The 26,326-nt window shown below is 52.3% G+C and overlaps 1 protein-coding gene across 3 annotated transcripts in view; it reads left to right on the top strand.

Annotated features, from left to right (window-relative positions):
• Positions 1–716: 716 nt before the first annotated feature.
• Positions 717–26,326, top strand: part of ASS1 (argininosuccinate synthase 1) — a 75,418-nt gene continuing 49,808 nt past the window's right edge. The window contains exons 1-8 of one of the 3 annotated variants that reach the window (XM_050926159.1): positions 717–901; positions 2,578–2,624; positions 9,391–9,442; positions 10,293–10,405; positions 12,480–12,548; positions 13,637–13,825; positions 20,560–20,616; positions 23,967–24,041. In XM_050926159.1, the coding sequence (XP_050782116.1) occupies positions 10,298–10,405; positions 12,480–12,548; positions 13,637–13,825; positions 20,560–20,616; positions 23,967–24,041 (498 nt within the window). In that variant the 5' untranslated portion in view covers positions 717–901; positions 2,578–2,624; positions 9,391–9,442; positions 10,293–10,297. Of the gene's footprint in view, positions 902–2,577; positions 2,657–9,390; positions 9,443–10,292; positions 10,406–12,479; positions 12,549–13,636; positions 13,826–20,559; positions 20,617–23,966; positions 24,042–26,326 lie in introns of all 3 variants that reach the window. The other 2 variants (XM_050926158.1, XM_050926157.1) reach the window with 2 other exon arrangements.

Raw genomic sequence — 26,326 nt, 5'->3', positions numbered from 1 at the left:
CCTCAATCAGGAATCTGGGCCCTGTTGTGCTACACTCAGCCGCAGGGTAGATGCTGCCCTACAGATCCTACAATCACCGGATGCGACACAACAGGTGGCTGCAAGGCAGGCAGAGGAGCACAAGGTACCAGAGACAATTGTGTTTAGTGTCATAAGCAGTGATCAGCCTGGGTAGAAGGGGCCCAAACTAGGTTCATTAATAATAGCCAACAAAATATGGGGCTGAGAGCCAGTTCAGTCTTCTGCCACTGGCAGCAGCCGTAGGGTGTCCAGACAGCAAGTGTGAGCAATCGGCACAGAGGACGGGGGGGACAGGCCCCAACGATCAGGATTGTCCCTATACAATCGGGCCATGTGGTCACCCTACAGCAGAGGGCTTAGTCTGCGCGCAGGAGCTCGTCACAGACCCTATTTAACAGGTGTCTGACGCCTCCCGGAGCCTGCTGCTGCCCACGTGCTGAGCTGGAGCGGGGCCGGGCCGCGGGCACAGGCTCCCGGCTGCCCTGCTCCCTTGGGCGGGCAGGTCTGCGGCTCAGCGTCCGCGAGCAGGGAGGCGAGGAAGGGCCGGAGGCCGGGGCGGGGCCGCTTGGTGCCTGGGCTCTGCCGCCAGCGCGGAGCAGCAGCGTGGCCGGGCCGCGGGCGGCTGATGGAGCCTGGGGCTCAGGAGCGTTCAGCGGCGGCCGCCTCCGGGGCGCTCGGCTGCAGGCTCGGCCCCCGCCCGGCAGCTGCCCGGCCCCGGCCCTCCTGCGGGAAGGGGAGTCGCTCCCGCGGCCCCCACCCACGGCAGGGAGACGCCCCCTTCCTGGCCCCGCCCCGCCGCGCTTCATAACAGGGGTGCCCGGTGCCCCCCTCGCCTGATCGCCTCCCTGCGTCCGGAGCGGAGCCGGCTGCGGCTTTCGGGGTAATTCGGCTGGGGAGGAGGGAGGTTACGGGATCAGCGGAGGGATGCTGGGGGGGAGATCCGCGGGGGGAGGCTGGCGGGAGGGTCGGTGGGGGGAGGAGGCTAGAGGGATGCTGTGGGGTGGAGATCCGGAGTGGGAGCTGGGGACCAGTGGGGCGAGGCTCGGCGGGAGTGAGGGTCAGTGGGGACCAAAGGTGGGAGGCTAGAGGGATCAGGGGTGGAGATCCATGGGGAGGCTGGGTGGAGTGAGGGTCAGTGGGGACCAAAGGGTGGAAGTGGGGGGAGGGAGGCTAGAGGGATCAGGGGTGGAGATCCATGGGGAGGCTGGGGGGAGTGAGGGTCAGTGGGGACCAAAGGGTGGAAGCGGGGGGAGGGAGGCTAGAGGGATCAGGGGTAGAGATCCATGGGGGCCAGTGGGGGAGAGGCTGGCAGGAAGGGTCAGTAGGGGGAGGGAGTCTCTAGAGGTATCAGTGGAGGGAGGCTGGGGGGGACCCAGTGGGGGGAGGCTGGTGGGAGATGGGGAGCGGCTGAGGGGGGAGTGAGGGTCAGTGGAAACCCATGTAGGGGAGGCTGACAGGAGCTGGGGACCAGTGGGGTGAGGCTGGCAGGGAGGGTCAGTAGAGGGAGGGAGGCTAGAGAGATCAGTGGAGGGATGCTGTGGGATGGAGATCCGTGGGGCCTGGGGTTGGAGGCTGGTGGAAGCTGGGGACCAGTAAGGACAGACTGGGGGGAGTGAGGGTCAGTGGGGTCCAAAGAGGGGAGAGAGGCTAGAGGGATATGGGGTGGAGATCTGTGGGGACCAGTGGGTGGAGGGTCAGTAGGGGGAGGGAGGCTAGAGAGATCAGCAGAGGGATGCTGGGGGGTAGAGATCCATGAGGACCAGGAGTGGGAGGCTGGTGGGAGCTGGGGACCAGTTTGGGGAGGCTGGGGGGGGGGGGCTGATGGTCATTGGAAACCTGTAGGGGGGGGTTGGCGGGAGCTGGGGACCAGTGGGGGGAGGCTGGGGGGGAGTGAGGGTCATTGGAAACCTGTTTTTTTGGGGGGAGGCTGGGGACCAGTGGGGGGAAGCTGGGGGGAGGTCTCATGGTGTGGAAGCAATGATGGGGGCAGGTTCTGGTGAAGGGGACCCCCGCTGCTTTGGCACCCGTTTGTTTTGTGGGGATGGAGGATCAAACAGCCCCTTGCTCATCAGGAGGCAACACTCTGCTCCCTCCATCCCTGGCGCTGACTCCCCAGAACAGCGCCTCCCCCCACCCCCCCGTCCACCCCCAGCCTGTCTGCTGCTCTGTTTTCCTTCCTTCCCTGTCAGTGAATGAAATGGACACAGTGGCAGGCAGTGAATTAAATAGTCAGGCTCCAGTCACTCAGCTTGGGCCAGCCCCGCTCATTTAACGGCTTCTCACCTTGTTGGGCCTGGGTCTCTGCCAGGTCCTGTGGGTTGCGCTGGGGGGTGGGGGGAGAGGTACCGGCCCTCCCCACTGACCTGGGACGAGGTTTCAGAGGAGCGAAAGCTGCCTAGAAATGTGAGTGGAGGTGGGAGAGTTGTTCGCCTGGCTGAGGCAGGTTCGGGGAATGGCTTGGAAACGGTCGTCACCCTAGTCACGGGCTGCTTGCTCTGGAACAACACTGTTCCCAGCCCCAGCAATAGTGATGCTTGTTATTCTGTTTTGCTGCAGCACCCAGTCAGGAGCCAGGGCCCCATTGTGCTAGGCACTGTGTGCCCGTAAGCTGCCTCATCTTCACTAGGAAACCAAGGTGGGGGTGTGTGGCTTTTTCTTCTCTGTGTTACAATCCTAGGCTGCAATTATGGCCTCGTTGCAGCTGATGGAAGTTCTGCCAATGGCGTCAGGATTTTCCCACCCCTAGTGCAGAGGGGATGGTGGTGGGGATTTTCCCACACTTAGTGCAGATGGGATGGTGGTGTTCATTGGTCCAGGTAAAGCCTAGGGACTAGCTAATGGGTTAAAACACAAACCTCATTCCTGTTATAGATGTGGCCTTAAACTGCAAGTTCTCTGAAGCAGGGGCTGCCTCTTTGTTTTGTGTTCATACAGAGTCCAGCACAAAGGGGTCCTGTGATGGGTGCATTGAGTGCTGCCACAACACAAAGAATAACACTAGGAGAGGACGGTTCTTTGTAGTAGGGTATTTCCACCAGCCACCCCACCTCTCCCCTTCCTCCTTACTCTTCATGCCAAGAGCAATTAGCCTGGCACAGTGCTGGGCAGGCAAGTGTGTCTGGAAGGCAAACTCACACCTGCCCTTCCCAGGCTGGTTATTGAAATCAACAGCTGTTTGACCTCACCCAACAGCCTGGGGAATGCTCATCTACGTGGTTTGCTGTTGAAGTTCCTCTAAGAAGGATGAGTCGGGTCCAAAGAACATTGCTACAGAGCAATATGCAATGTTGAGAAAGACTTTCCCTTGATCTGGGTTTCGCTTTCCTTTTTCTCTTGATTTAATGTCCCCAGATATAAACTCCATGAAATGCAGGAAATACCTCTCCCTTCCTGGCTGGGCTTGGCTTTTCTTGGCATGATCCCCAGAGGCGAGAAGCTTTGGGTAACTGCCTCCTTGCAGGAAACTGTGGTGATCCAGACTGTGTAGAAAACAACCCTGCTCCAAATCTCCTCAACTGCATTTCCCTCACCCTTCATTAAGGAGGACAGGTGCATGAAAATCATCCCTGTGTTTCTCGCAGTGTCTATGGAGCCTATTAGTATGGGCACCAAGGTTGGACCCAGAACTCCTGGGTTCTCATCCCAACTCTAACACATGCAACCTCTCTCTGGTTTGTCTTTGCAAGTCCCTGAGGGCCAGGTTTTCAAAAACTCACAGCTTGGTGATTAAGAGCCCAGCACCCATGGCATTCTGACCTTCATTTCTCTGGCTTGGTCTCCCCATCCATTGGGGATAATAGTATCTACCTGTGACATTCCTCTCTGGTGTTGTCTGGACCAGTGATCCTTGACTCTGGGAGCCAGCCTTACCCTGTGTCACGGAGTCACCGGGCGATGCTCTGGGACTGCTCCCCACCAAGCCAGTCAGGACTTCGGGGAGCCTCCTCTCCCTTGGAGCAGACTTGTTCAGGGCAAGAAGCTCACACGTCTTCACCTCCTGGGCCTCTCCTTGGAGCATTCAGCATCCTCTGCCCCTCTGTGCGCTTCCCACAGCGAGCCTGCCCCAGCGGGGTCCTGGGGAAGCCACAGGGTCCTGCACCCTCACTTTGCAGTCAGACGTGACTCTCAGCCAGCCAGTAAAACAGAGGTTTATTCGATGACAGGAACAGGGTCTAAAACAGAGCTTGTAGATACAGCGAACCGGACCCCTCAGCCGGGTCCATTCTGGGGGGCAGTGAGCCAGACCCCCCACATCTGCCCTCCACTCCTTGACCCCAGCCAGCTCCAGACTAACAACCCCTCCCAGCCCCTCCTCTCTGCTCAGCTCCTTTCCCGGGCCAGGAGGTCACCTCATCCCTTTGTCTCCAACACCTTCTGCTGGCACCTTTGCAGAGCAGGGGCCCAGGCCATCAGTTGCTAGGAGACAGAGTGCCAGGCATTTAGGTGCATTGGCCCCTTCCTCTTCAGCAATCACATGCCCTTATCCCACCACCTAGATACTTAAGAACTGCATAGGGGACACTGAGGCACCAACACAGTATTCAGAGAAAACACCAAGAACATTCCCAGTTCGTCACACCCTGCTCCGCTGTGAGAACCCCCACTCCTGGGCTGGTCACGCACAGCCTCTGGCATGTCAGCTGCTCCCAGCTAGCAAGCAAATGACACTAGCCATTTTCTCCGGTTCTGGACACAACCCTAGGAACCTCTGTCTTTCAGTGTCCAGTTATGCCCACTGGGTGCTGCAAGCGGAGTTTGTCAATTTAACAAAGAAATTGATATGTACCAGGCTTGTTCTCCCACGGGGAGTTTCTGACACACTGCAAACCAGATTCACTGCGTCGGGGAGAATAAACAAACAGATTGATTAACTGTAAAGGTGGATTTAAGTGATTGTGAGTCAAAGTCTAAGAAGTCAGATTTGGTCAAATGAAATAAAAGCAAAACACATTCTAAGCTGCTCTTAACACTTTCAGTGTCCTTAAAACTTAGATGCTTCTCACCATAGCCTTTGATCAGTGGTTCAGTTGCTTGGTGGTGGTGGCGTTTGTAGATGTAGGTTGAAGATGGAGAGCATGGCAAAATGTCTCTCCCTTTTAGCATGTCCTTTCTTTCCTCTTGGCTTTGCCTGCCCCCTTTCAGAGTCAGGTGAGCATTACCTCATCACAGTCCCAAACTGCCCAAATGAAGGGGGTGACTCCCTCGAGGGTCTAACTGCCTAACCCAGTGTCCATTGTTCCTGTGAGGCTGGGCTGGGTTTGTCCCATCCATGCCCTGACGAGGTGTGAACTGCCACTCTGTTCTTGGAGAGTTTTTGCCTGGGCTTGCTTTAAGCCATGAGGATACATTTTCAGCCTCATGACTATATACATGAAATTATAACCTGTAAACTTACTATAACATTAGTGTAACAATTACTATAACATCACTATAACAACCACGTTCAGTGCCTTATGAGCCTTCCGAAGACACCCAGAATGACAAACTTTGCATTGGATACCACACCATCATTTTATAAAGATGAACATGGGGGTGTAGGGTGTTCCCCCGGGGTACAGAGCGTCACACTACCTCACAGGGATAGTTGTGAATTTATTCCAATGTGTAAATGGCGGCGGTGATACAAAGAACTAAGTACTGTTATAAGGGGCTTGCCTGCTCCACCTGTTTATTCTGTGGCTGAGATCATTGTCTGGGAGGTTACAGTGGGCTGCAGTGGAAAAGATTGTGGGACTATTAGTAGGGAAGTCGCACCAGGAATGAGCAAACTTTTGAAAGAGGCACTTGAGTTTGAAGGCCCCAGAATCTGGCCCCTCCATCTCCAGAACACAGATGTGTTCTGTTGGAAAATGGTCCCTTGATAGTAAAATCATCTCTCTCAACAGAGGCTGCAACAAGTGTGGGCATCCCAGATGAGCAACCCTCATCCTCATGGCCCAGGAAGCTGGGTTTATTGAGACTGTGGACAAACATGTGACTATCCATGTCCCCTTTGCTCACTCTGACAGCTCTCTCCTGGAGTTGGGGGGATTGAAATTTACAAGTTTCCTGCTCTTTCAATAAGCAGGAGCCTTGTCCATATTAACGCTGGCATGTTTCCCACTAGAGATCAGGGTGGAGACCAGAGGACTGTGGTCAGTGACAGGCATATATTTGCTAATCTCCTGTGCTTAGTGGCATTTAGACTCCATGAGGGATCAATAAGAGGAAGTTAATGAAGGCTCGGGGGACTGTTAATGGGTGATGGTGTTTTTAACTCCTAGGTTGCCAATTCATACCCCCTCACGTCAGTATTCATAAACGCTGTTTCAGTTGGCTGGTTCCTTTGTCCGTGACACAGTAAGCTGGTGGTGTCAGTTTGGTTTCCAGTGACAATGAACTGAGCCAGGTATTATCCTTTGGCTGGCAGAGCTATTCGTTAGACTGCTGTCCTGTCCAGTGGGAGCTGGATGGCTCAGGTTGCTGGTACTGGCATGTGCATCTCTGCGTCCTCTGTTCAAATCTAGAATAAGTCAGTAGTGGCCAAAAGCGGGGAGGAGAATAAATACCCCGATTGGTGGCCTGTGTTGACTGAGTTTGGGGGTGTATGTTGTGAGGGCATGTGTGTCTCAGGTCAGTTCTTGTAAAACAAGTGCCCAGCGGTGTTACATTCACCTGCTGTAGGAGGTGTGCTCGCAAAGTGACACATTCCAGCTGGTGATGTTTATATGAGTGACGCATTCCTTTACACCTCACAAAAATCCAACCCATTCGTCCCAGTTCCCAAACTTTTTCTGTGTCTTCCTTAACTTTGTTTTGGAAACTAGCGTTTCGGGTAGGGGTCTATGAAGGTATTTCTCTAGCTTATACGAAGGCAGAGAACCAATGTGTCTTGATTTTTGACAAGTTCCCTATCTGCTTATGCCGAAGCTTACTTCAGCTAATGCAAGGTGTTATGGGATACTTTGTATAAGAGAACAGGATTATAGTCAAGGTATAGGCCAATTTAGGCTATATAACTGCTATGTTATTTGTGCTCAATGCATACTAATGTGTCTTTGGTACAGCAAATACATATTATTAATAGGAGATATATTTGCCAGCCAGCATATGTTGATCAGCCTCATAAACACCACAGCTGGTCCAACTAGCCTTTTGCTGGCAATCTCAGAAGAGAAAGCAAAGACTGACTGGACTACAGAGGCTAAACTCCCTCCTCATTTCCAGCAGTGGTTGCTCTGGGTCCCATCCCTTTTCTGTGGATAAAGGCAGGGCTGCGTTCTTCAGGGCACTTTTTCCCAGCACTAATTCGCCCAAAGGAAACAAAGGGATGTTGTATGACAGAGAAACATTGTCTTCATGGGGATTATCATCATTGTTGACCTAATCCATTAAGAAACAAAACTCCTGCCCTGGTGTAAACATCCTGTCTCATCAAAAGGGACAGAGGGTGCACCTGGAATTACTGTGAAATAAAACATTTCTCTGAAAATGCTCTGTGAGATGCCAGCTGGTGTCTTCTGAAAATTCCCCTCTTAATCTGCCTGCCCCACCTCCTCTGGGAGTGGCTGGCTAATGCTGAAATCAGGAAGGGCTGAGGGGAAGATTCGGGGAAGCTGAGTCATTGCTGGGCATATGGGATGTACTATTTACTAAATCTGCCTGCTGTTCATTTAGAAACTGACAGCACTGAGCCAAATTCACTACGGGTATAGAGTGGCTTGGCTCCATGGGCTTTACATCAATAGATCTGACCTCCCTTGCCTCTAGGAAGAAGTGAAAGTTCCTTTGTGCTGGGATTGCGAGAATGTCCACATTCTGGGCACTCAGACAGGCCTGGGCAATTTCCTGTTTAACCTGAACCAGCGTGTACACTCCCTGCTCGCCTAAGTCACTGCACGGAATCATGAATGAAACGCTGGTTCTGGGCATTGGCAGCAGGAACCGCAGGAGCTGGCAAGTTCCTTAGTGTGCAGGTTCCCGACCTCGCTGTGTGCTGACCTGTTCCTTTCAGAGCCCCAAGCCTGGACAGCACACTAAGTGACACTGGGGTCAGCAGCCTTGGGTTCAACCCGGACTGTCTACTAAGGCAGAATTTGAACTTATGCCAGAGATGTAGGTTGGAGGGTAGCAGGTCACCTTGTGGAAATTGGTGGAGGGTTTGCCACCAGCATGAACATTGCTTCATGAGCATTTCCACCAGCTCTGCAGCTAACAGACTCTGGGGAAGGGCCGGCTAGCATGCGGGCACTCTGGCTTTCGTTCCCCTGAGCCCAGGGGGTTCCATGGCCATCATGCCCCAGACAAGTAAGTCCTTGGGACGATGTGCTTGGAGCTGGGAGTATGATTCCCGGCACAATGAGACACGCTCATGCCTGCTCTCAGCGCACTAAAATCAGAATGTGGCTGTGGCAGCAGGATGGGCCAGCTGCCCCGAGTATGTGCCATGGGTCTCGGATGTGTGCATGCTCGGGGGCAGCTAGCCTGTCCTGCTGCTCACGCTGCAGCGGCTGCACTCTGATTTCAGCGCACTGGCTCGCTGACAGCTAGCAGGAGTATGTCTCCTCGAGCTGGGAATCAGACCCAGCTCTAAATGTGGACACATTCCTCCAGAGAGTGCCATTTTCCTACAGCCCCCGAACTAGCACTTGGCTTCCCTTTCACCCTCTGAGGGTTTATCCCAATCACCATGCCCAGAGCACCCCCTGCCGCCTGGTCAATGTAGAATTAGAGACTTCCTGTCAGCTGGTTGGTAGTTAACCCTGGGATCCACAGACCAGCTAGCATGTTTGTAAATACAGCTAGTCCACAGAAAGGACAAATGATGGTTAGCATTGTGCAAGTTTTCTAACATTGTGCTTTTTCCCAGTATAAATGAGGCTCAGGTCCCCTTGGTCAGGTCCCTGCCTCCGTTTCCCTATTTGGAGTCTTTCCCTCTTAGGAATTGGGGTGTGTGTGTGTGTGTGTGTGTGTGTGTGTGTGTGTGTGTGTGTGTGTGTGTGTGTGTGTGTGTGTGTGTGTAATGGGAAGACAATGCTTGGGAATGTCTCTGTGGATTCTGTTTACGCTGCAACCACATGCATGTGTCCTGTCCTCCTCCCTCCCTCGCCCCTCCACCTGCAGCATTTCACAGTTGGCTGGGTGCATGGAGTTATGGAGGGTGACGGCTGCTAGGGGAAGCAAGATCAACATTCTGTCCTGGTGCAGATCCTCCAATCCTGACTGCCACATGTGGGATCAGGGTCATGTACTATCCTGCTAAAGCAAAACGTTCAGATCTGCCGCTGACGTGCTTGGTCATGATTAGGATTCCATGTAAATTGTTCTTTTCTTGTGGCCTTTTCTTGTACAGTTGGATACATTAGTCTCATTCGCTTACCTCTTTTTCAGGACGTTTGCTGAGTGCTTGAGGAAGGATTCCTGCTCATCCATCAAAGCAAAGGTAAGGAGCAAAGCTGCTTCTTGCATTTCTTGGTACTTTTGTGGTCTGTGTGCCTGGCTGCAGTTTTCATGTAAACCAGGTAGTTCAGTGGGGTCGTGGGACTCTCTGTGATCTATCAGCTTCTGTGCTGCTCCCCAATCATCAGGCAGATCAGGAGAAATGCTTTAGCTAGGAATGGAAGAAACAGTGGTGAAGGAACACCCCACCCCATCCCCCGGAGCCTGTCAGCAGGGATCTAAGGCCCTGGGGACACTAGAGAAAGTTGCACCATCTGACCTCCATGGAGGTCATGACATTGTGCAATTCCCTGGAGGTAGGCTTTCTGCATTGAAGCAGGGTGGGGTTTATGCCTGTGCAACTGGATGTGATACCTTATAAAGGGAACTGCACCCAGTGTAAACCCTGCTTTGTGTTGGAGCAGTGCAGCTGCAGTGTGTGTTAGCACTTAGTAACGTGCCTGGCTCGAGAAAGTGACAACAAATAAAGAGCAAAAGTTAAAGCACCATCCCGTTACGTTACGTTATGTAACTCTGTGACCTGCAGAGCACCCTTCCGGGAGGATATTGATTATACCATATCATTGGACTCCAGGCTGTACTGTTTCCAGTCTCTTCTGGTTACACCTAAGCATCACGGTTGCTTTTTAAGTGGCCTGCATGGTCCTAGCTGGGGTGAGAGCTGCTCAGAAATTTGGCCTACTCACTTGCTAGAATATGGAAAATGGGAATAACAGTAGTGGCCTCAGGGTTAACTAGCTCCCATCTGTGCTGGGCTGAGGGGCTGAGGCCTTGTCTGTGGTGGAGTCCCGCGCAGCGGTGGGTATGTGACTGGGTCTCCCTGCTTTCCCCAGACACGATGTCTCAGTCCAAGGGCACAGTGGTTCTTGCCTACAGCGGTGGCCTGGACACCTCCTGCATCCTGGTGTGGCTGAAGGAGCAAGGCTACGATGTCATCGCTTACCTGGTGAGGAGCTCTCTGAAATGCCGGTCGCCTCATGCTTCCTCTCTTCCTCCTCCTCACCCCCCGTCTTTTCCTGACACTCCCTAGCCCGTCTCTTTCAGGCGGGGTTCTGTGCGACAGGCTCTGGAAAAGCAGTGGCTGGCTCCCCTGGGCTGGGGTTTTCCATGTTCGGCTAAACAGTGGGAGCTGTCAGAAAACAGGCATTTTTTTGCCAGCTCCAGGGCTGCTGTGAGCGTCGGCCCTGATGATTCTGGGTCTTACCGCAGCAGCAGGGAAATGACGCACTTGCGGGGCCTTGGGCTCCTGGAGTGACAGAATCGTGATCTTATTTTAAAAAACCTGCTCTTTTCTCTGTCAAAAGTGTCCCGGGGGTGAGTGTGATTTGGAAGGCCCTGCTTCCCTGCCTGGGGCCTGTCAGGTTTCAGGGGGTCAAGGCGATCATGGTGAGGGGGAACCAGCCAGAGCTGGTCTGAAGTGTTGTTTCAGTGGAAAACCCCATTTTCATCAAAATGGAAACCTTAGACGATGTTGATGAAATTTTGCTTAGGAAAAAAGGAAGCGGAGCAGTTTGGCCAATAGGGGGATGGAATGTTCTGACGTTTCATTTCGAAACAGATTTTCAAACTGAAATTCTCTTTTGAATCAAACATCTTTTAAACGGTCGAAATGGGACCGGACAGCTTCCATCCACCTGCAAAGAATAGTCTTCAAAATTTTGTTTTTGCAGGGAAATTTCCATTTTCTTTTTAAAAAATTCATTCCATTTTGGAACAGAAAACATTTCAGTATCTTGGAATTTCCCCGACAGAAAAACGCTGATTCCCACCCAGTGATAGCCCCTCCTGGGGTGTGAGAGGGCTAGTGGGGCGGAGGCAGGGTGACAGTAGCAGTGGGATCCTAGCTCCAGATAATAAGGGTAAACACACAGTGATCCTCCTATTGCGTTAATCTCTGCATGCAGGATCCGAGGCAGCAGCTGTGACCCTGCTGCCATAGCTGCTTAAATATTGGCTGGCTGGTACATTCCTGGGTCAGTGACCCGGGAGGTTCTGCTCCACTGGCACATTTGGGACATAGCCCCTCTTGAACCATTCTTCCCAATTTAATAAAATGGGACCACCGAGGAGCCTGGACATCAGCCTTGCAGTGCTGGAGTGAGACCTGCCATACCAGCCTTAATGAGCAGAGACTTTGCCTGGCTGGGGATGGACGGCTAGACTCCCAGTGCCCCCCAGGTGACAGGACTTCACCAAGGGCTCTGTCTCCTGTAGATGGCCGGGAAGGAGGCCTTTGCTAAAAGGGGATCTGAATCTATGGAGCAGGCACAACAGTGACTGCAAACAGATTCTCCCTAGTGCGCTGGAGAGGTAAAGAGCAGCTGTGAGCTGTGCATTAGCAGGGGAACAGGCACGAAGTCAGCAGGCAAGGGGGTCCCGTGGGCTGGTGGTGGCTGTTGGGTATACCTGGTGGCTGAGGGGCAGGAGCAGGGCGCACTAGAGAGGTGATGTCGCTCCAACTGGGCTGGGGATGTTGGTCAGTGTCAGTAGAAATGAGCATTGTTGACGTTGGGTGATGATCAAGATTCAATAGTGCAGCCGTAAAGGGTCCTGCTGGGACCGGTCGGGTGAGTTTGCTCCAGTAGAGGGGACTGAAATCTCCATTACAGCGTGTTGGCTTTTCCTCAGTCCAGACAGTCTGAGAGGTGCATGCTGTTCTCCACTGGGCACCTGGTGACCTAGCAGTCTCCCATATAGGGTAGCCTCCAGGGTGCATCTTGTGGCACCTCCGGGGGGATCTGGTCTCCCCTCCAGTACAGAATGACCAGGAAAAGCCCAGGGTCGATCTGTGTTCTAACCTTTGGCTCAGATAAATCGCTACAGCCTGGAGCCCTTCTGTCCCTGGTGGGATTCCTCCCTCATCCTGTTATGGCCAGAAGCCAAATGACTGTGGATTCCTTCATGCCTTGAAATACTTGAGATTTATCAGTAGGAGCCCGATGGGGCCAAGTTGGCGGGCTGGGGGCTGCCATCCTGGCCAGGGCTGAGCTGTTCAATCTCTTCCTCATTTTTACTTCCAGGCCAACATTGGGCAAAATGAGAACTTCGAAGAGGCGAGAAAGAAGGCGCTAGCTCTGGGAGCCAGAAAGGTAACACAAACCCTGCTACCTGTCACGGACGTAGCTCTGTCCCCAGTTCAGTCGTCATGCCATCCCTGCAGCTCACGGACAGGCGTGCTATGTTCACATGCCTGGGGAGCTGGGACCAGAGTCCTGGCTACTTCAGCTCCATAAGTACAGGGCTTTGCCACTGGGCCAATGAAAGCTGCATATCTACCAGCTTTTCAGAGTTTGGAGGGTGTCTCCAGACTCTGGATGGGGGTGGCGGGGTGTCCTCCCTCCTCTTTGTCCAAGGTCAGAAACGTTTTCAGAGATTTCCCTCTATAAATGGCCAAACCACCAATAAATTCTAGATGCAAAGAAACATGGCACATAGCCACATCCGTAACTCGCTGTGTCTCCCTGGTTTCCTCAATCCTTTGTAAGCCTCTCTACCACCAAATTTCGATATCTTCTCCGTTTCTCACTTCCCTCTTTTTTCCCTCTATCTTTTTTTCTGTTTTTCTTCTGCTGCTTCTCTCCCCTCCACCCCCAACGTTTCTGGTTTATTTTCCCTCTCAGACCTTTCTTCATGCCTTAAAAATGAGGAGCAGCCATTGCAGGGCTAGTGGGTTCAAGGGATGGTTGATCAGCTACAAAACCTTTCTGTCTGTGCCGCTGGTTCATGTCCAGATCAGGGCTTAGAGTCATTCCCACTGTCTGGTGGTCTCAGTCCATCTCCCAGCGGAGGGAGGTAGCCCAGGGGAGTATATGCTACTGCCATGATGTATCTGTTTTAGGGCTAGAAAAGGGGCTTCGGTTTCTAGAGCTGTTGATCCAGAACTTTTCACCAGCACCTAGAAAAGGGGAGATGCTTATGAGTCATTGGTGACACTGGGCTGTTTCATCCTCCACTGAAATCAGTGACACTTCTCCCGAGATAAATTTGTCTCTGGGAAGTTAGTCAAATCTATGGGTGCAGTTTATGGAAGACCTCAAAAGCAGATGGTTGGAGCAGGGTTCCAGCCTCTTGGGGATGATTCGTCTGTTGAATAAATGAATCTTCACCCCTAGCAACACCCTATCCCAGCAGGAGCCCTGGGCCACCCTCATTGTTTGGGACTCTCTTTATTGTGCAGGTTTACATCGAAGATGTCAGCAAGGAGTTCGTGGAGGAATTCATCTGGCCGGCGGTCCAAGCCAATGCCCTGTATGAGGACAGGTATCTCCTGGGCACCTCACTGGCTAGACCTTGCATCGCACGGAAGCAGGTGGAAATTGCCCGGAAGGAGGGAGCCCAGTTTGTTTCCCATGGAGCTACCGGGAAGGTAAAGGAAGGGCAGGCCATTGCTTGGCAGTGGGTCTGGGCTTTGGGTGGCTAGGAATGTGGGTTTCCCCAAATAATTCCTGAATCTGAAACTTGCCCTAAGGACCGGCTCTGATTCTCAAACTGCCCTGGCGTATCCCTCCACTTTCTGCTGCAGGACCCAGTCTGTTGCTGGTTCCTTCCTCGCTTTATAGGAGTCATGATAAACACTCGGCACCTTCCATCTAAAAATTTAATGAATTAACCCTCTCAGCCCCCTTGTGAGGCTGGTAGATAGGAGTTCCCCCACCCCCACCACTTTATAGATGGGGAAACTGAGGCGCGGATATATGATTTGCCTGCTATCACAGAGCAAGCCCCTGCTTTAGAGCTCTTGGCTGGAAGCTCTCCTGCAACTTCTGGTAGGATGAGCACTGATTGGGGAACTTTCCTTTTTTAAAAAAAAAAATGATGAAATGTCTTGGCTTGTTGAATGAACTGAAATGTTTTGAGTCAGCTCAATCTGTGGCTGCCCAAGGTGCCTCATGGCAATTTCACCCCTTTGTTGATATTTCAACTTTTCATCCTCCTTTGGGTCTAAAACAACCCTGGAAATAATGGACATTCCACTGGGATGGCAACTCTGATTTTTACCCAGCTGTAGTTAAAAACTTAAAACTTGTGTTTGCACGGAAGGGGTGGGAGAATCCTGGCTCCCTGGGCCTCACCAGCCAATTGATGGCACAAATCCTGGATCAGAAGGAATTTTAATGTAAAGGTGGTGTGTGTGTGGGAGAAACAATGGTCGTGTTCCAGCTACAGCACAGGGTCCATTGTGGCTGTGGGAGGCCCCCTTGGGAAGTCTGCAGGAAAGCCAGTGCGGTGAATGGCCTGGCCTGCTGCGTAGACCGCTGCAATGTAAGCTTTGCAAAGCAATCCCTGACTTTGGTGCTGCGTGCTGGGCGAGAGGGGGAAGGGAAGAACTGCTCATCCCCTCCCCCTGCTGTTCAGGGAAACTGTGGTGCTGGGGTGAGGCTCTGAAATGGAGGGTTAATGCATGCCCTGGAGAGCCCAGTAGGGGGTTAGTAGGGAACCCAAAGGTTTGTTTTGACCAAAAGTGTATCCTAGTGGATAGAGCACAGGACTGGGACTTAGGAGACCTATTCTTGGCTCTGCCAGTGGTCTGCTGCGTAGCTGTGGGCAAGTCACTGCCTGCTCTGTGCCTCAGTTTCCCCAGCTGTATAATGGGGTTGATGACACTGCCATCCATTGTACTGCACTCTGAGATTGCCTGATGAAAGGTGCTAGGTTTTCTTGTGCATGGGGTTGCTGTCTCATTGAGCTCCTTGTTGCAAAGCCCCTGGCTTCAGTCTGGGCTGTGGCTGATCTTTCACTCCTGTGCAGTAGGAGAACCTTGAGGAATCTGGGTTCTGATCCAGGTGGAAGGCATTTAAAAAAAAAACAAAAAACCAAACCTCCTCCCTCTCATCCATCTGCAAACACAGATTGCTGGAGTGATCTCAGAGCCATGGAGCTGGCTTCCCTTGGCTGGATTGCTCTGTAGAGAGGGGGCAGAGATGTTGATACCAGATTGGGAAAGTTTTTTTTGGCCAGCATTTACCACTAGAGGGAGCTAGAAATCTGCATAGCAAGGCAGTAGGCAGGTGTAGCCAGCTCACTGACCCCCAGAGAGGGAATTTACATGCAGAGATTCCCCGCTAGAGGCAGACAGAGACCGCAGAACGGGTGCAGCTCAGCGAGAGAAGCTGCCCATATAAATCAAATGAGGGATGTCACTTTATTTCCTATGGAAAATTAGTTGGAGCTTTCTCGTAGGGCTGGTCAATTTCCATTTTCCTTTCAGCTAGGAGTTGCTTGTCCTCCATTGCCCTAACAAACCCCTGATGGTGAATTACAACTGGGGAAACATTGTACAAATGGTGTAAACTCCCCCCCCCCTCCCCCAATCTCCTGGCTAAAATCCACACACCTCTAAACACACGTACGCTATCACCACTTGTCGTTGGCCAAGTTAGAGCCTCTGTGGAAAGTGTTCATGCAACATAAAGCAAGAAGAGGCCTGGAGACAGAGTGGGTTGGAGGCTGCTTCTCCATAGTTACCATTATAAAACTTCTGTGCTTCCAAACTGGATGTGTGTCGGAGTTTTCCAGGTGATGATGTAGTCCGGGAGAGTCAGACGGGGTATCGGACCTCCAGGGTCCACAGAAAAGCAAAAGGATTCTGAAAAGCATCATAGATGTGTAGGGCTGGAAGGGACCTGCTCCGAGGCAGGACCAAGAAAACCTACCTTAATGGTTAGATATTCGGAAAAACTTTCTAACTTAAATCTCCCTTGCTGCAGATTAAGCCAGTTACTTTTGTCCTACCTGCAGCATCCGATGAGAAGGATTGATCCCCTGTCTTCTTCATAACAGCCCTTAACACATTTGATGTCTGTGACCGTCTTCTCCCTCCCTGTCTTCATTTCTCAAGACTAAGCATGCTCAGTTTTGTTTTAAACATTTCTTCATAGACGCAGTTTTAAAAACTTTTTATCGGTTTTGTCGCTCTCCTGGAATCGCTCCAATTGTCCACATCCTTCCTACAGTGTGGGGCCTGGAATTGGACCCCGTACTCCAGCGGAGGCCTTGCCAGGGCCGAGGAGAGTGGGACAATTACCTCCCATCCTTACGCTTGGCACTCCTGTTAATACACCCCAGAATGATCTTGGTCTTTTTCACAGCTGCACGACATTGTTGCCTCATTTCAGTGTGTGATCTACGAGGACCCCAGATCCTTTTCAGCAGTGCTGCCCCCTGGCCAGCTGTGAGCAGGGGATACTTAACCTGACTCCTGGGCACAGTAGCAACCATCAACCCGTGTATCTTGTTGCTGCAGGATATTGTTGAGGCAAATAAGCTGAAGAAGACTCAGAGGAGCTAGCAGTATCCCCTGCAATTATAGTGGCTTGGGTAGCATTATAAGGGCTCTCAAATCACTACTTCTCATAAGCTGGTCACCAGCAAGAGCCGGGGAGAAACTTCCTGCCTCGTGCAGTGCCCCGTGTTATGGCATTTTGAAACATCTGCTACTAGTCAGTGTTGGAGACAGGCCTGAATGAGCCATTGCTTCTGCTGGGGCGTTTCCCGTATCGCCTCTTGCGCAGCCCCTGTTTGGAGACTCAGCCGCCTCTCACCTCTTCCAACCATCCGCCAGAGGGTGCTCTTGAGCGATGTGGCACCTGGGGAAAAATCCCTCCTCTCCGCACTGAGCTGAGCTCCCCACTTCCCAGTTAAAATGTCACCTCCGTTATTGGATATTGCACAAACCAACCCTCCTCCCCCTCTTCCAGCATCCACGAGCAGCAAGGAAGCTGTACCCTGAGCTGCTGCCAAGTCTCTAACTCTCCCCTCCACCCCCATCCATTAAGCCGGGTAGGAGGGAGCGTGTGCTGGTAACTCGACCCGGGAGCATGCCATCCCTGGCTGAGGCAGCAGCAGGGGCTCCAGCATCTTAAATGCTCACCATCTGCAGCACCCTGTCTTGGGAGCAGATGGACTTATTTGGGGCCCGTAAGGGAAATGAGTGCCCTGGAATATGTGCCTGTGTGTGTAATAGTCCTGGGGGGGTTCCTCGACCCAGCAGCAAATGTAACCAGCCTGCCTGGATCTAGGGAAGAGGAGGTGCCCCATTGGCCCGCAGTGTTGCTGGAAATTGGGCCTTTGTCATCTTTCTTCCCCTAGAAGCGCTAATAGCTCCCAGAGCTGCTCAAACCCTCCATCCCCAAGGTACCTGTCCTCATTAGGAAGCCCTTTCCAGGGGGCTTGTTGGCAGGAACTGATAACAGAGGGGTGTCCAGATCCACCAGCTCATCAGCCATCTCTCCTGCCTGGACTCTCCCGAATCACCCCGGTTCCTAGGGGCAGGGCCCTCAGCGAGAGCAGCTCTGGTGTAGAGCTGAGTGGGTGCACTCGGCTGGGTGTGTGACTGCAGCTGCGTGCAATGGCCCGTGGCACCCAAGGACCAGGCTGGCAAGAGTTTGGCCCGTTGGGTGCCTGTGGGGAGGGGAGCTCAGCTAGTTTGGAAAATTTGGCCCTTTAAAGTAACGTTTAAATCTAGCCCTTTGGTGGAATGCAGCCATGGCACTGCGGGCACTGCTGGAGTGGAGGCTATTTCTTCCTTCCCGCCCTGGCCAACGCTGGTGAAAAGGTCTTGCTGCTGTTCTGCCATCCTGCCCACCGCCCGGTTCTGCCCCCGGTGCTGGCGCCGATCGACTGTGCTGCCTTCACTATGGGACATAGATGCATCAAGAAGAATTCAAGATACATAGACCACAGGATAAAGATGGAGTCTCTGTTTCAGGGCTTATCTATATTAATACTCCACCGTCAGGGGTGGCCAGCCTGAGCCAGAATTTACCAATGTACATTACCAAAGAGCCACAGTAAGATGTCAGCAGCCCCTACTCAACTCCCCCCACTCCCAGCGCCTCCCCCTCCCTCCCTGCACCTCCCAATCAGCTGTTTGGTGGCGTGCAGCAGGCTCTGGGGGGGGGGAGTGGGAGGAGTGAGGGCACTGCAGGCTCAAGGAAGGGGGCAGACAGGGCTGACGGTCGCCTAGGGCACTAACATTTTGGGGGCGGCAACCGCAGCAGCTGGATCTTCGGCTTCCCCAGTCGTCGTTGGTATTTTGGGGGTGGTATTTCGAGGGTGGGACCTTCCGCCGCCTAGGGCGCCAAAAAAGCTGACAGCGCTCCTGGGGGCAGGAAGGGGTGGAGTGGGGGCAGGGCCTGTGACAGAGCCAGGGGTTGAGCAGTGAGCACCCCCCGGCACATTGGAAAGTTGGCGCCTGTAGCTCCAGCCCTGGAGTCGGTGCCTATACAAGGAGCCGCATATTAACTTCTGAAGAGCCGCAGGTGGCTCTGGAGCCCCAGGTTGGCCACCCCTGCTCTACCAATGTAACTGTTTGGAAGTGACCTAAGCTAAACCAAAAAAAGCTCATTCTTATTCCATATAACGAGTGTGCCCAGCAGGAATTATACCAGTGTAGTACAGCTGGTAAATCTCCCCACACAGACAAGTCCTCAGTTTCAGATGCCTTTCCCGCCTGTGGTGGTCTCAATCTAGCTCCTTGTGCCATATCCAGGATCTTTCTGATTGAAAGCCCTGAGTGGGCTAGGAACTGGAGGTCCCTTCAGGACAGTTCAGATTGGCTGCATTCCCCATGTAATGATTTGCTGCCCAAGAGCACATTTCTCAAATGAGGGGCCCTCATCTGCCTGTGCCCAAGCATGGTGTGTTTCTGGGTGCAATGCAAGGAAAACATGCATGGCATCAGTTATCTAGCACCATGAGTAAGATGTTGATGTACCTCAATGCCCTCTAGTGGATAGAGCCAGAACTGCTCAGCTGTGTGCCATAGGCCCTATATTGCTAGCAGCTAATGGAGATTCTCCTTATGCTTTTGGTAGAGGAGGCTCTGGGTTCCATCCCTGTTTTGTTGTGAAGTTTTGAATGGCAGCATAGCACTAATCAGAGTCCTGATCAGCCACAGATTTATTACAGGATTGTGACAGACCCTTGGGTTAGTTAATTCGAACAAGATGGCATCTCCTGTTGAGACACTGCTTGTTATAGTTCTGGGTGCTAGGGCAGGGGATGATTAATACAGGTATCTCAAGCTTGGAATGGACTTGCACATCCCTGTGCAAACACACGTGTTCTGCCAACGACTTGGCTTCAACAGTGCGTTGCGAGGCTGTATCTGACTTTCCCAGCTCCGCGGTGCGCTTGACTAGGAGCTGAGGCAGAGATGCATGGAGCGATGTGGCTGTGACATGGCACGGAGCCAGTATTCGTCTTCTCCAGCCGTTTCCAAACAGATGGGTTAGCGCTTGCAGCAAGAGGAGGTTAATTAGAGACAGATACTGTCTGGGTCTCTCAGGCTCTTACAGTGGTGTACTTAGGAGCTACTTGCCCATTAGCTGCTGTCCCAGGGAATATGGGGAGGTGGGGGCTGGACAGACCAACCCTCGCTTCTTTCTCTAATTCCGTTTTTTCCCCTTCTTTCCAATAACTGCACATTTACTAGGCCTGGTTGAAATATTGACCATTTTGTAGCTTTTCTTCTTCAGTCCAAACCTGCAGAGTTTTTCTCCTTGTTTTATTTACCAAGAGTGGAGCAGAAGATTGAGTAACTGGGCCAGACTCTCGGCTAGTTGAAGCTGGGTAAGCTGTATGAGCTAGGCCAGCTGAGGACCTGATCTGCTGAGACTTCCACAGTCTCTCTCCCAAACCTTCCCCACCCTTTGGGTCCTGCTGGGCTTTGGCCTCCAAGGCCTCTCCAGGGAAGGCCATTGGCACTGGGTGGGGACACGGTTGCCTGGGTGCTGGCTCATCCCTTCTTGCTCTCACAGTGGGTTGGGAAATCCACATGACGTCATTGGTTTTGATAGACTCATGGCCTCGCATTTCATCTGCTCTCCCAAAGACCTCTCCACCTAAGTCTGAGCCCCTGGAGATGGCGTGCGTAGCCCCAGACCCTGGCCCTGGCAGGAACACCCGGCGAGGGGCCAGAGACCAAGCCTCAGCTCAGAGTGGGGACAACAGGCTTGCTCCATGTAGGCCGGCTCTGGGATGTCGTCTCCTTCATACACCGGTGGTGGCATGGACCAAGATCACAGCCTTTCCCATCAAGTCTGACCTCATGGGATGGGGCTCAGGGCTGTTCCTAAACTCTCCTCTGTTCTCTTTCAGGGGAATGACCAGGTTCGATTTGAGCTCACCTGTTACGCTCTGTGGCCTCAGATCAAGGTAAGGCATTCAGATGACTGTTCCCGCTCAGCATGGCTGTGACACAGGCCCCCTTTGGGACATCTGACTGGTGTGGGGAAGGGTCTTGAGCATCTGGCTGTCGGGTTCGCCCTCTGCACGAGGGTCTGTTCGTGTATTCTGGTGTGACTCCCACCTTGCAGATGCCGGAACAGCGTTCCCCACCCTTACCCTCAGCTGGCTTGATGGCGCCGTTTCACTTTGTGTTGGCCAGCTGCAGTGCTTTGCAATGAGGTTCCCTCTGCCAGCCCAGCCACCTGCGGGGTGTTAAAGTTAGCGCTAATCGGAACATTTTACATCAGACACTTTTCAGTGGAGGAAAACCTCCCCCTCCCCGCATGAAAATGTTTGTTTCTTCTGAACGTTTCTGTTTTCAACAAAAAACCAAAAATGTTTCCCTTCTTCCCCTCTTTTTCATTTTCCCATTTGGAAAGGGGGGGGAGGGGCAGGAAAGGGGGGGGAAATAACTTTTTTTTTTAAATTTTTTGAAAATTGCTTAAAATTTCAGGTTTTGGATTTAGTTTTTCAATGAAAAATGTAACCCCTCCACCCCCATTTAAAATCTTTGTTGAAACACACGTGTAATTTGGCGCAGCTCTGGTGAATGTATTGTTCAGAATTGCTTGGGTGGCCCATAAAGCCTGTAAACCGTTAAGTCGTTGGGGTTGGGGAGCACCAATTAGCCCTCAGCTTTGAGGGGTTCAAGGACCCCAAGAAATCTAATAATGGAGCAAGCCCCATTTTACTTTCTTCATGCTTAGTCAGCTGACCAGAAATGGACAAATCAGTTTGGATAGAATCTAAGCCCTGCCCCCATCCAGAACCTCGGACCGGACCTCTGGTCTTCAGCCTCTTCTGAGCTTGAAATAAATTGGCTTAAGTCTTTGTAGCATTCCTGGCTGCCTCTGCTCATCCAAGTTCTGGCTGGGACTAGACGCATCATGATATCACGACACTCTTCTGGTAGCATGGACCTCCTGCAAGAACCCCAGGATTTGGCCCACTTGAACCCAGATCTCAGTTTAGCAGCTTGGACTCCTCTCTCATTTTTTCCGTCCCAACTCTGCAGACCCAAGAAAGCATCTGTACTTGGGTGCTAACAAATTTATTTGCGCATAAGCTTTTGTGAACTACAGCCCACGAAAGTTTATGCCCAAATAAATGTGTTAGTCTCTAAGGTGCCATAAGTACTCCTGTTCTTTTTGTGGATACAGACTAACATGGCTGCTACTCTGAAACCTGTACGTGGGTGCTGATCAGACCCAGCCAGCCAGCCCTTTAGGGATCTCCTCGTGACGCCTCTTTGCTGCCAGCCTCACACCCAAGTCAAATGTTACTGAATACCCACAGAGACTCCACTGAGTAACTGCTCATGAATCCCCTCGCTCAGGGCCTGAGCCAAAGCCTGGAGGAATACCCCATTGTCTTGAGTGGTCTTTGGATCACTGAATGCCATATGCGTAAAGAACTCCGAATCTGGCATTGTCACCGGGCCCCTCCATCCTACTACGCTTCCCACCATGCAGGTGGGTCCCAGGATCTGTTGGCTCGTTCACTAGCCCTGCAGAGGGAAAGGAAAGGCACAGGGTCTCTGGATAATCTGCTGTTCGGAGTTTTACTTTTTAACACAGACGCAAGCGACTCAGTTTCTCTTTAACAAGCCGCCAGCTGCTCGAGGTGACGTTTTGGCATTTGAGGGGGCTGTAATGATCTTTAATTGACCTATTTTTACCCCAAACACCGCAGTGCTGTGAAACAAACAGTAACAAGGCAGCCGCCTTGAGCGGCTGGTGGGATAATGGGCCCGTCCCCCTCCCTGCAAGCGTTTTCTGCGGCTTGTTAGGGTTACGGTGGCAGCTTGGAAGGGTCTCGGGTTACTCAACCTTTGTATGGGGAGATTAAATCTCTGCCGATGGATGTGGTGTGCGCTTCAGGCAATAAGAATCGCTTTACCGCACTCCCTGCTCTGGGAAACTTACAAAACTAGTCCCCAGGGTCTTTTGCTGCAGGCGAGGCTGTTCCGATTGATTCTCTCAGTGCTGTTTGGGACTTGGATGGTACTGGTGAGGAAAAGGCTCATAGTGACTCATCTGCGGAAGGGTGTGGAGAGAGAACAGGCGGGTGTGTGAGGGGAGTATTATTAGGGGGGAGGAATCAAAAGGGAACAGGCTTCGGGTCTGGGCTTGTAAAACCTCCAAAGATTGACTTGATTCCTTTTTATCTGACCCACGGAAGCTCCTGTGATGGGTGGGGTGGAGACAGGTCCATGTACACTATTCCTATTCCCCAAACCGTCCTCATCTCGGCATTTCCCAGCTCGCAGTCAAATACCTCTCAATGTCCTGGCCTGCCCCCTGATCCCGCTCTCCTAGGGCGAGGTGGGAGTGGTCCTGTCAGCCGGTGGCAGGTTAGTGAGGGCAGATCAGTCCCTCTGTCATGAAGGTCCCGATGAGACATGAAGTCATGCTGCACAGATGAGGGAGGAAGCTTGGGTCGGACGGGCTCATCAGATGCTCTCCTGGAGGACTTGGGCAATTGGCAATGGGAGGTCGAGTCTCTGAGTGCTCCATCGCTGCGTCAGAGTTCGCTTTGCTCAGCTGTGCTGGGCCATTGTTTCTGTTGGGTGGCTGCTTGGTGCATGGGAGACGAGGTGTGTGGGGGGCGGTCGCTCAGTCCATCCTCTCTGTCCGCCATCACGCCCGGCAGCCTTAGTGGTGGGACGAAGGCCTGAATGGGCCATAGAGCCTGAGCTCCTCTCTCGCAGCTAGACGCAGCCTCTACCTCAGGCCTGGCTACACGACGGTGCTTTGCTTCTGGAGAAAAACCAGAACAGCTGAATCCTTGCCTGGGGTTGGAGAGTGATCAGGCCCAGGGGCTTTGCACTCACTTGCATGGCCCAGGCAGGTGCTGGTGCAGGTCCGAACTCTATGCTACTGCATCAGGGGACTGAGTGGGCGAAGGTCCCTTCAGAACTGCTCCTGCCCTCCTACTCCAAGCGTCTGGCAGGCCCCTTGGCCAAGGGAGTGCCACTCTCTGCCATGTAGGTCTCCTCCCACCGTCTGACTCCATGGCTGAGAGAAGGGGAGAGTCCCCTGGCTCAGGGCGGCCCTTTCCGACTTGGGGCTGCTGAGTGTGAACTTGCCAGGGGGCTCTGTGGGTCAGGATCTCTGCATGGCCGGGCTGGCACACGCATGTGACCAAGGGTCTCAGAAAGGACGTGCTGCCACTGCGGGACACGGAGGAATTGGCCACCTCCCTCTCACGGCTTGTATTTGAAATGCTGCAGAGGCAACCTCGCTGAACCTGCTGTCTGTCTCTGCCCCGTCCCTCAGATCATCGCTCCCTGGAGGATGCCTGAGTTCTACAATCGCTTCCGCGGACGCAGCGACCTGATGGACTATGCCAAGGTACGATCGCCCCTCCATGGTGTCCACTACGCACTCACCCTTTGCTTTTTCCTGCCTTTGTTGCCCCCCAGTCCATCCCACCCTTCAGGCTGTGGGTCACAGTTCTTGCTCTGCCCAGGCGATGGAGACAGCATTAGATTTACTTAGTTGCTCCTTAACTGGCCAGGAGGTGACCCCGTTGGGCAATGCCCAGGCAGTCCTGCCACACCGAGGGTCAGAGCAAAACCTCCCCTGAAGTGCAAGAGTTGGGAACTGCCCCCAAGTCTCCTGTGTGGCAGCTCAAGGTGGTTCCAGTGGGCTGCCCCTCTCCAAATCTATTACTCTTGGGCCTGGTCCACACTACGCTGTTAAACCGATTTTAACAGCGTTAAATTGATTTAACGCTGCACCCATCCACACTACACTGCTCTTTATATTGATTTAAAGGGCTCTTTAAATCGATTTCTGTACTCCTACAAAATGAGAGGAGTAACGCTAAAATCGATATTACTATATCGATTTAGGGTTAGTATGTATGCAAATCGACGTTATTGGCCTCATTATTTTACAGTAGCTACCCACAGTGCACCGCTCCAGAAATCGACGCTAGCCTCGGACCACGGACGCACATCACCGAATTAATGTGCCTAGTGTGGACGCACGCAATCAACTTTATAATATCTGTTTTATAAAATCGGTATAAGCTAATTCAAATTTATCCTGTAGTGTAGACGTACCCTTGGTTGCACTGGGGGGTAGCATTAAGAGGCACCAGCCAAGGTCAGGGCCCCATCCTGCCGGGTTCTGCATAGACACGTAGGAAGAGACCATTCCTGCCCCCTAAAATCTCCCAGTCCTAAACTAGACACGGCAGAGGTATGGAGGAAGGAAGGATAATTCTCACATTTTACAGATAGGGAGCTGAGGCCCAGATGGCCTGACGCTCTGTTGCCCTGCGTCAGGTGTGGTCATTGACACCGCTGCAGAGTGGAATCAGAGCGGCAGCATTTTACACCCACTGTACGCTGGGGTGAATGACGGCACTTGGTTCAGGGTAGTGGACAGTCAGGCCCAGAGAGATTAAGGATGAAATCTTGGCCCAATGGGAGTTTTGCCATTGACTTTAGGATTTCACCCTGAATTAACTGCTCAAGGCCACCCAGGGCTCTGTGGCAGAGAAATGGATCCTGTCTTCCGAGTCCCCATCCTGTACCTTAAAGCACACACCCATCCTTAGTCTCCCTTTAATCCTCATGATGCAGTGTTGCCTAGTGGACAGAGCACAGGACTGGTGCTTGGGGAAATCTGGGTTCTGTTACCAGCTCTGCCACTGACCTGCAGGGTGACCCTGGGCAAGTCACTGCACTGCTGTGCCTCAGTTTCCCCATCTGTAAAATGTGGATAATGACACTTCCCTCCTTTTGTAAAACACTTGGCGGTCGACTGTTGAAAGGCACCATGGAAGAGCTGGGTTCTGTTGCTGTTCATTATTATGACTGTCTTGATGCCTTCTTCTTTTCCAATTCAAAGGTGCTCTGGATTTAGCTGAGCACCACCTCTCATGTCCCTTGTGGGAATTAAGGCTGGCTCTGCGTGAGATTTCTGCTGTTATTTCTGGATGCAAGGGTGTGTGTGAGTGTGTGGTGTTTTAATGGCCCGTAATTACCTGGATGTTAATTGTAATCCATTTGCCAAGGGAACTGGTCCCAGCTCAATGCCTTGCGTAATAGACAAAGCAAATACATTTCCCTTTTGTCGTCCCTTCCTTTTTGAAGTACAAGTTGCAATATAACATATTAGAAGTTTTCCATCAGGTTCTTTAAGTGCCCACCAGGATACCTTTCTTTTTTAGCGACTTCATGGAAATGCTTGACAACTGGGCTCAATCAATCAAAAGGGAAAAAGCAGCTCTGTGCATAAACCAGAAAATTGCTTCAGTTTTTAAATAGCAGCCGTCTAGGCTGGCTGGATAATATCTGTGAAGCCAAGGTGCTGAGTTGCAGGGGATGCGCTGCATAGAGCGTTAACAGCAGAGACCGCGGCCTCAGCATCCCATTAAAGCCCTGAGTGCTGCGTGTTGAGGATTGTGTTTGCCATCTGTTGTTTCATTATTAAGAAGGCAGTTTACAAGAGCTTCCCATATGTTGCCAAACAAATTGTCAAATAGCAGAATTGGGAAGAGAGCTGTGTTTTTATTATATGGAAAATAGTATGTGTCTCTTTAAAAAAGCCAGAAAAAAACACACCAAAACAAACCCACCCACCACCACAGTTTGGGATCCCTATTTAAAAGGACAAGGTTGCAA

This window comes from Gopherus flavomarginatus, chromosome 17 (assembly GCF_025201925.1).
Source record: "Gopherus flavomarginatus isolate rGopFla2 chromosome 17, rGopFla2.mat.asm, whole genome shotgun sequence".
NCBI lineage: Eukaryota > Metazoa > Chordata > Testudines > Testudinidae > Gopherus > Gopherus flavomarginatus.
The sequence above is the reverse complement of the archived record's forward strand: the minus strand, read 5'-3'. Positions and strand labels throughout refer to the sequence as shown.